Below are 9863 nucleotides of genomic sequence, written 5' to 3' on the forward strand. Positions count from 1 at the left end.
AGGCCATGCCTCTCAACCAAGGTAGCTGGTCAAGTATCAAGTGCCAAAAGGCCGTGCCTCTCAACCAACGTAGCTGGTTGAGCAAAAAATGCCAAAAGGCTCGGATTGTTTCCAATCTCTATATATGGGTTGAAGTGATGACAGGAGTCATCAAGCAAATGATGTGCATTGAAAATCAGGGATATGCCGATGAGGATAAGAAGCATAATGAAGAAAGCAATGGCTCGTGTAGTATGCATGATGGTAAGATCAAGAAAGAAGAATGGAAAACTTACACAATTGAACTTGAACATTCACGTGACTGGACAAACAAGTGCTTATATTCATAACAACACATGACCTATATGTACACAAATTCAGATGTCTTCTCACTCTCTTTGATTTTTGCTTGTGTGTATACTATTATGCATGATCAAAAAAGGCCATAGCTCACTGTTCCCTCATAGATTTGAGTTCCCATGTTTCCTTATGTCCTTTGAGCTTATTCCTCCAATCTGATACTGTAAGAGGTTGAGCTGCACCCAAACGAATATCTTGCAAGCGTTTAACATATGTTGATTCCAACATCTCATTCCAGTGACCATAACTTTCCACATGCATTGTTGTTGTCAAAGATGTTGTAAGGTGGCCACCATGATTTGTTGGAATATACTTTGGCAACTCCTTGATTTCCCAGAATATTCAGAAAGTGAAGACTTTCTAATAAGAAACATACCTGTTGAGCACACATACATTCCACAGATCCAGTCCATTTCATTATGAGTCAGCTTATCATTGAGAAGCGGCGGATATCCTTTCCTATCATTGACAACAAGAAGGCTTCCTCCTCCAACAGGTCCTTCCAACAACTCATCTATGCTCACGTTTCCAATTGTCGATCGTCACAAAAAACCACCATGAAGGATAGCTGCCCGTACGCGGGGACGTCGAAGAATTCGTGATCGACATTGCAGATATGCCTCATAATCCAATTTGGTAAAGTGGTATCCGGCAGGATGCTGTGGAAGAAATAACTCAACATCGGGGTACAATATTGAGCGCGGCATAAGCAGCTCAGTCAGCAAAGTGCGGAATGGAATCCCACGTAATGCCAAGAAACGTGCAATATCTACATCCAGAAATTGAGCATCAAGACGGCAAACCAGCAACGCATCAGAGGCTGTTGTTACAGCTAGCCTCCAGCGAACTGTGACTTTATCGAATAATAATACATAGAGCCATTTTGCCAGTACATCGGCATCAGAATTTCTGTACAAGGCAATAGAATCCAGGTGTTCACGAAAAGAAGAAGATTTTGGAAGTTCAAGATCAAAGATGATTTGCTGCCCTTCGAGAATTTGATGTTGAGTGACACGTTTGGACTGGCCAAGACGATGCGCCTTGTGCGTACAGTTCGAATGAGACACCTGATTGATTGAGCAAAGATATGATCCACCAGACGACACAACAAGCACGTTTGGACTGGCGACAATAGAAGTTGTGTGAAATGTGAAAACATTCGTATGTTTGACTGAGCGAGTATACAATGCTGCAAGCATGTTTAGGCTGGATAGTAGTCAAGTGGAAAGATAAGAACTTTCGTTGCATGACCCTCTAAAGACAATAATGACAAACACTATACTACGCCTCTTGCTACTTTAGTCATATAAGTTGATTTCAGCCATGTTATTAGAGCAATGCTCAAAAATCCTGTATATTTTTCATCAGACACAATCCCTAGTACACCGTCATAACCATCTATCTTGTAAAATGGCAGGAACGGCCAGTAGGAGGTGGATGTGGGTAATATATTTTGAACAACAACGTCTATCTCGTCCGTGAAGCTGGGTGAGCTTGAGGGACACTAAACGAGTTCAATAGAACTTGTTTAGTTTGTTGGAAGGTAGATACAGGCATACTTGACGAAAAAGGCGGGTGGTGGGATAGTCTGTGTGCGCCTGGGTGGCATAGAGGTTCCGAGCATTCCTTATGTTACAAGAGCTATATAGAAACAATAAGAAAGTTAGTTAGTACTCATTAAATGACAGTTAAGTCAGGCTAACCTGTAAAATGGAGGGAAGGGCCAGTAGGAGGTGAACATGAGTATGACTTTGCACAACGAAGACTATCCGTGTCCGCGATGCTGGAAAAGATTGACAGACACTAAACAGATTCAAACGAATTCGTTTAGTTTGTTGGAAGGTACATAAATGCAGATGTTTGACGCAAAAAGGCGGGTGGTGTTATGGTTTAAGTGCAAATGGGCGGCATAGAAGTTCCGAGTATCCAGTAGGCTACAAAAGCTTTAGAAACATCGAGTTCAAAGACAGGAAGGTGAGCTAATTGCAGGAAGGGCCAATAGGAGGTGAACATGGGCAAGACTTTGCACAACAACGACTATCCGTGTGTCCACAACGCCGGGAAAGCATGAGGGACGCTAAACGAGCTCAAATGAACTCATTTGGTTTGTTGGAGGGTAGATAACAGCGTCAATTTGACGAAAAAAAGGTGGGTGGTGGCATTGGTTTGAGAGCGACTGGGCGGAGCAGAAGAACCAAGTATCCAATAGGCTACAAAAGTTACAGAAATGACAAACAAGTTAGTTAGGATATGTTTAATGGCCAAGGAAGGTGGGCTAACCTTTACAATCACAAGAACGGTTAGCAGGAAGAGGGTGTGTGCAATATTGTTGAAAAATTGTGACTCCCGCAACCAAGAAAGTTGTGGAGACACCAAATGAGTTCAAACGAACTCGTTTGGTAGCCAGGAAGGTAGATTGATGCATAGGAATGAAACAGAAAGTGGGGTGGGAGTATGGTTAAAATGCGACAGGGCAGCATAGACGTTGTGCAGAACACGTGGGCTAGAAGAGCTATATATGCAACAAAAGAAGTAGTTAAGACTTGTTTAAAGAAAGGAAGGAAGGTGGACGAACCTTCGAAAACGCGGAAACGGTTAGCAGGAGGAGGGGCAGGCAAGAAGGTTCATTTCATGACTATCTGCGCTTCTGCGCATCTAAGAAAGTTGAGGAGACACTAAACGAGTTCAAACGAACTTGTTTAGTGTATAAGAAATCAGATGAACCGGCAGGCTTCAAAGAGAAAGGCGGTTAGGAGGATGGTTGAGAAGTGAGTGGGTGCTGTCAACATACCTGGCATCACTTGTGTAAGAGGGCCATTGCAAGCATGGCAGATACGAGTCCTTTTTATATTCAGGAAGCCACAATGCAGCACCACAGCATTCACATTTTTGATTATTTAGGAAACTGGTCATGTGACCACCTCCTGAAAGCCCATCAGATCTATACCCATTATATATATATATTATTGCTATTTTTTATTGGACAAATTGTATATTTCCATGTATATAAAATACTGGACCTTACAGAGAGTCCCTACCTTGAAAGCGACAATAAGTACTATGCTCCATTTTTCACTAAATTTTTCCAGTCCTTTATAGCTATTTTTAACTAGATTATTATGTATGGAATTTTCTTCTGGACCCTGAACATGCTCCCCAGTATAGCACAAACAGTGAGCATCTTCCTTCAATTTCTTTCTGATTTTTCTACTATTATATTGCCATTTTTTGATTCAAAAAGTGCACATTACCTCAGTTGAAAATATGCCCTATACTCTGAAAATGGTCCCCAACATTGTCATCAACAATGCATATTGTCCCCCATTTGTTCCTGATTTGTCTTCTGTTTTTATCACTATTTTTCCTTTCAAAAAATGTTTGACAACATCATCAAACCATCAAATCTTATGGGAAGAAAGGCAAGATTCAGTGTTAGAAGTACTGAAAAAATCCTTGAGATCAGAGAGTAACAAACTAGTGTCTTTATAAACTCAGAGGACTCATAACATCATTGCTAACAATGAGCACCATATTCCAACTTTCTCTGATTTTTGTGTTATTTTCTGGCAATTGTTGAATAAATTTCCATATAAGGAAATGCACCTGGGACCCTTGAAACAGTCCTAACATCAACATCAACAGTTAGCACCATTCTTCAATTGTTTTCCATTTTTTCTGCCATTTAATTGCTATTTTTCAGTTGGACAAATGCTGAGTGCCATATATGGAAATTTACCAGAGACCCTGAGAGTGTTTTCAAATGTTGTCACCAACAGTGAGCACCATCAGCCATTTTCTTGTAATTTTTGTGCCAATTTATTGCTACTTCTTCATTTGAAAAAGCTTGCATTAGCTTGATTTTGTGCAAACATATATCTATTTGTGCACATAGCTTTTATTACATAATATACATAAAAACAAACTGTATTTTTCTTGGTGTTTTATTTCATTTATTTTAGATTTTATGTTGGTGAGCTTCAGATTCTTCTTTGAAAAAGTATGTTTATTTGTACTTTGACCTTATTACATAATGAATTGTATACAGGTATGATCCCTGAAATTTTACATTTTTTCTGCATTTTATTTCATCTGAATTGGACTTGATTTGGTAAAGTTACACATTTTTCTTTAGGCAACGCTTGGAACTCAAGAAGTGATGATGCACGAACATTTCCTGATCACTTGATGGGGGACAGTTTCATGTGTCATAGTAGATCTCAGATCAGTTACCATTTTCGGTAATAAATACAGATTCATGTATAACTGAAGTAGATGACATGATCTATTTCCTTTTTAAACAATCTTTGCCACAATATACAAATGCAGGGGGGCAGATCTCAGGGCGTAAGTTTTAGATCTCATCTCTCATCTCTTGTCCTCTTGGCATCACAGATTCCGACGACACATGAAACTTCCCCCCATCAAATGATCGGGAAATGTTCGTGCATCATAGAATCTTGAACATTTGTACTGAGGCTGTGCAACTTCGGTAGTATTCATCATAGATTCCGATGATGCACGAAACTTCCCCCCATCAAATGATCAGGAAATGTTCATGTGTCATCAAATCTAGCTCTTCAAGTTCAACTTCCCATGGCACCTTCTCTTTGCCACAGCACCCTCTCTTTGTGGTGTGCTCTGGTGTTTTGCTGAGTGCTCTTCGTCTTGGCCAGTCCAAACGATTTGTGCAACATATCTACTGCATATCTGTCTCCTTTGCACGCTCATCGTCGTCTTGGCCAATCCAAACGATTCAAGTGCCATGTATCTACCACAATTGTCTCATTGAGCAATACGCCAGCTTCACCATGCCATCTCTATGCACCTGTTCTCATCTTGGCCAGTCCAAACACTTCAACCATGTTCGTCTTGTGGAGCAATTCACTGGGTTCTCCAATCCCACCATTTCCTCTTCATTGCATGCACGCTAAGCGCCAAGATCCAAGCACATGGATTCAATTACCATCAACTGTGCTGCGGGGGTGCCACCATTGAACAGACTGGTGTTAAAGGTGTGAAGGGTACCCACTGCTATTCTACTACTTGCACACATCTACTACTTGCACACATGTAGTAGTATCAAAACAAGTCTACACTGAAGGGAATGAAGCCACAGGAAGGTCTTGGCAGAGTTTAGCATAAGTTCAAAAGACACAAAATTACAAACAGACGTACCTCCACAAAGGGTCAATGGATTCATAAGCAGTTTGTTGAAGTGTTTTCAAGATGTGAAGTAGTGTCCAAATGAGGCTATGTTGAAGGAAATTGAGCCACAGGAAGGTCTTGGGCAGAGTTCACCATAAGGGCAAAAACATGAAAATACAAACTGACATACCTCCACGAAGGGATGACAGACTTGTGGGTGTGGGCCAGTGCTTTGCATGGCATGTATGAGTCCTTTCTGTGGACTCTAAATTTAATATTAGGAAATTGGTCATGTAATCACTTTATGACTTTCTGAGTTTTGTTCTATATTTGCAAATAGACCCTGAGCTCTGAGCCTAGCCATCAATATCATAGCAACAATGTGTGCTATTCTTTTTTTTTTTTTTTTTTTCATTTTATAGCAAATTTTCCCAATTTTATAACTATTTTTCTGTTTATGGTAAAATATTCCCACAGTCCTGTTTGCATATATCTCAGGAAAGAGGATGGTTAGTTATATTTTGTGACCTATAATAGCATGCTCTATATATTTGTGATGAATTTCCTTTTTTGGGTTAAAATTCCCACGGTATCAGAAGCACAGCCTCTCACTTAGCTCCATAAACAATAATTGTAGCCCCTTTCCTTACCTTTATAGATATATATAAATAATGTCATGCAGACCATTCCTCATTGAGAAAAACACAAAATACTGAAAAAATTGGACACTTTTTGGAAATTGTCATGCATTTTTGACCAATATCTCAAAGAGCAAGAAAGCTGGTCTCAAGATATAGTCACATTGCATGATCTGACAATATTTTTACATGGTTGTCTTGATTTTCCATATTTGGATATGGACACAGCCCCTTCAACACCATGGCAACAGAGAAGATCACTCTTAATTTTTGGGTATTTTTTTCTGATTTTCTGGCAACTTTTAGGTGGTTTCTATATTTAGATATTGACCCTGAACCCTGAACACAGCCTCCCCACCTTACTAAGCAATATTCTGATTTTTACATATTTTTTGCTGATTTCTTTTACCATTTTTCCTGATTTTATGGCTGCTTTTCTGTTTAAGGGAAAAGGTTCCCGCGGTGATGAAAGGTAAATGAATGAATGAATCAATGAATGAAAAATTTGCCTAAGTCCTCAGTTGATAAAGAATGAGTCTTACTCGTAAACTCGTAAGGACTCATAATTCATGGATGGTTTGTTGGAGCATTTTTGGGACATGTAGTAGCATCGAAACGAATCTACGCTGAAGGGAATCGAGCCACAAGAAGGTCCTGGGCATAGTTTATTACAAGTCCAAAAAACATGAAATTACAAACAGACGTACCTCCACGAAGGGTTGATGGATTCGTAAACGGTTTGTTGGATCGTTTTCACGATGTGTAGTAGTGTCCAAACGAGTCTATGTTGAAGGAAATCGAGCCACAGGAAGGTCTTGGGTAGAGTAGAGCATAAGTGCAAAAACACAAAATTACAAACTGACGTACCTCCACAAAGGGATGACGGATTCGTAAATGGTTTGTTGGAGCGTCTTCGGGACGTGTAGTAGTATCCAAAAGAGTCTACATTGAGGGAGATCGAGACACAGGAAGGCCTTGGGCAGAGTTTAGCAGAAGTGCGAAAACACGAAAGTACAAATAGACGTACCTCCACAAAGGGATGACGGATTCGTAAATGGTTTGTTGGAGCGTCTTCGGGACGTGTAGTAGTATCCAAAAGAGTCTACATTGAGGGAGATCGAGACACAGGAAGGCCTTGGGCAGAGTTTAGCAGAAGTGCGAAAACACGAAAGTACAAATAGACGTACCTCCACGAAGAGTTGACGGATTCATAAACGGTTTGTTGGAGCGTTTTCGGGACATGAAGTAGTATCCAAACGAGTCTACGTTGAGGGAGATCGAGACACAGGAAGGCCTTGGGCAGAGTTTAGCAGAAGTGCGAAAACACGAAAGTACAAATAGACGTACCTCCACGAAGAGTTGACGGATTCATAAACGGTTTGTTGGAGCGTTTTCGGGACATGAAGTAGTATCCAAACGAGTCTACGTTGAGGGAAATCGAGGCACAGGAAGGCCTTGGGCAGAGTTTAGCAGAAGTGCAAAAACATGAAAGTACAAACAGACGTACCTCCACGAGGAGTTGACGGTTTCGTAAACGGTTTCTTGGAGCGTTTTCGGGACGTGAAGCACTATCCAAACGAGTCTACGTTGAAGCGAATCGAGCCACAGGAAGGTCCTGGGCAGACTGGTGGCTACCACTTTTATGATAAAACTAAGGCAATTGCCTGTAGAGCTGTGTGTATAAGTCCACAAGTTTTATGAAAGGCATTTCATAGATGTGTCCTGTGTTTTCTTTCTCATAAAACCTATGTTCTTTTCATAAGATATAGGCAACGCCACAGAGTGCTTTTCATAATTAAACCTGTGCACTTTCAATAGGTATTTCATTCACTGGGTTAGGTGTATTCATTGCCTTTTTCATAATTAATGGTGTGCACTTTCATTGAATATTTCATTAGGAATTTTGGGCGCTTTCATTGCTTTTTTCATAATTAATCCTGTGTGATTTCAATAAATATTTCATTCACTATGTTAGGTGTATTCAATGCCTCTATCATATCTAATGGTGTGCACTTTCATTGAATATTTCATTAGGAATATTGGATGCTTTCATTGTACTTTTCATAATTAATGTTGTGCAATTTCAATAAATATCTCATTCCCTAGGTCAGGTGTATTCATTGCCTCTTTCATAATTAATGCTGTGCGCTTTCATTGAATATTTCATTATCAATTCTGGGTGCTTTCATTGTGCATTTCAATAAATATTTCATTAGCTAGGTTATATGTATTCATGCTTTCTTTCATAATTAATGATGTGCACTTTCATTGAATATTCCACAGCTTTCATTGGGATTTTTCATTGAGTATCTCAATATTTCATTCCAATTTCATATCTGCCNCCAGGGATATCATTATGATTTTTCATTATATTCCATGATAGCAATGAAATAGCTATTACGGTCCATCCAATGGGTCATTGGGAGGGTGGTCACATGACAAATTTCCAAAAATGGTAAAAAAACAAAAGTTGTAGCTCTTTACCATAGCTTCCAGAATCAGTTGGAATTATGTCCTAAAGTGCTTCCATTGTGGAGATATAAGGTAAAAGGTTTTCAAAAGCACTGCGTTTTTTTTTTTTTTTGCATTTTTCTTCATGAAAAGAACACTAAACAACATGATTTCAACAGATTTAGAAAGCTAAGAGAAGGGGCTACAACTATTGTATCGTGGGAAATTTCTCCCAAAAAGGAAGGTACATGCCCTAAAAGGGTAATTGACACTGACAGACTACAAAAGTAATTTATAGCCTACAAAGTTTACTAATAGACTACAAAAAAGACTACAAAAGTTGGACATAGACCACAAAGGTCAGACAAAGACTACAAAAATTAGTAGTGTCTGCTTTTCTCATTACAAAAGTAATAGTGTCCGCTTTTTGAGACTACAAAAATTAGTAGTGTCTGTTTTTTCAGACTACAATGGTTTGTAGTGTCCGCTTTTTGAGACTACAAAAGTTAGTAGTGTCTGCTTTTTCAGACTACAATGGTTTGTAGTGTCCGCTTTTTTCATTATAAAAGTTAATAGTGTCCACTTTTTGAGACTACAATGGTTTGTAGTGTCCGCTTTTTGAGACTACATCAGTTAGTAGTGTCTGCTTTTTCAGACTACAATGGTTTGTAGAGTCCACTTTGTTCATTATAAAAGTTAATAGTGTCCACTTTTTGAGACTACAATGGTTTGTAGTGTCCGCTTTTTTCATTACAAAAGTTAATTGTATCTGCCTTTTCAGACTACAATGGTTTGTAGTGTGTCCGCTTTTTTCATTACAAAAGTTAATTGTGTCCACTTTTCTGACATATAGTATGTAGTGTGGTTAACTATATATATATAGGTCATTGGGGATATGATTGAAGGATTGGGATGAGTTGACATTCTGCCACTTATGAATAGTTGTGTTTGATGTCAGGTCCATGGCTGTTTTCCACACTAAGCCACTATCCTATCTTTGATGTTGGTTAACCTTCCACTCAGATCAGTATCTGCTGTCCTATGTCTGACCACAGTCAATCTTCACATGATTTTTTTGGAGTGATAAATTCTCTGTGCTACCAATGCAACTTGTCATGTCTTTCAATACCAAGACCAGTTGTCATTCTCCAAGCCTTCACCACTGGGGTCAGCCTTGAGTAGATTGATTTAAAGGTACCAAAAGTGAGTTAAATATGTGGTTGGTCCTGTCTGTTTTTCAATGTCTATCCAGGATTCATGTGAAGCACACCCTTTGATTAGATAGGATAT

General features: G+C 39.3%; 4 protein-coding genes across 4 annotated transcripts; all 4 read right to left on the minus strand.

Annotated features, from left to right (window-relative positions):
- Window positions 1-429: 429 nt before the first annotated feature.
- On the minus strand, window positions 430-730 carry LACBIDRAFT_296771 (uncharacterized protein; the record flags this gene model as incomplete). The annotated part of the gene is made up of 2 exons (XM_001890560.1): window positions 430-663; window positions 716-730. The coding sequence occupies 2 exons, from the start codon at window positions 728-730 to the stop codon at window positions 430-432; spliced, it is 249 nt and encodes an 82-aa protein (XP_001890595.1).
- A 151-nt stretch (window positions 731-881) lies between these two features.
- Window positions 882-1538, minus strand: LACBIDRAFT_296772 (uncharacterized protein; the record flags this gene model as incomplete). Its single annotated transcript, XM_001890561.1, has 1 exon — window positions 882-1538. One exon carries the CDS (start codon window positions 1536-1538, stop codon window positions 882-884), a length of 657 nt encoding a protein of 218 aa, XP_001890596.1.
- A 77-nt stretch (window positions 1539-1615) lies between these two features.
- On the minus strand, window positions 1616-1963 carry LACBIDRAFT_296773 (uncharacterized protein; the record flags this gene model as incomplete). Its single annotated transcript, XM_001890562.1, has 2 exons — window positions 1616-1843; window positions 1895-1963. The coding sequence occupies 2 exons, from the start codon at window positions 1961-1963 to the stop codon at window positions 1616-1618; spliced, it is 297 nt and encodes a 98-aa protein (XP_001890597.1).
- Window positions 1964-6813: 4850 nt separating this feature from the next.
- On the minus strand, window positions 6814-7524 carry LACBIDRAFT_335686 (uncharacterized protein; the record flags this gene model as incomplete). The annotated part of the gene is made up of 5 exons (XM_001890563.1): window positions 6814-6936; window positions 6990-7033; window positions 7150-7224; window positions 7310-7384; window positions 7470-7524. The coding sequence occupies 5 exons, from the start codon at window positions 7522-7524 to the stop codon at window positions 6814-6816; spliced, it is 372 nt and encodes a 123-aa protein (XP_001890598.1).
- Between the last annotated feature and the right edge of the window lie 2339 nt (window positions 7525-9863).

Source organism: Laccaria bicolor, genomic scaffold, assembly GCF_000143565.1.
Source record: "Laccaria bicolor S238N-H82 LACBIscaffold_113 genomic scaffold, whole genome shotgun sequence".
Taxonomy (NCBI): domain Eukaryota; kingdom Fungi; phylum Basidiomycota; class Agaricomycetes; order Agaricales; family Hydnangiaceae; genus Laccaria; species Laccaria bicolor.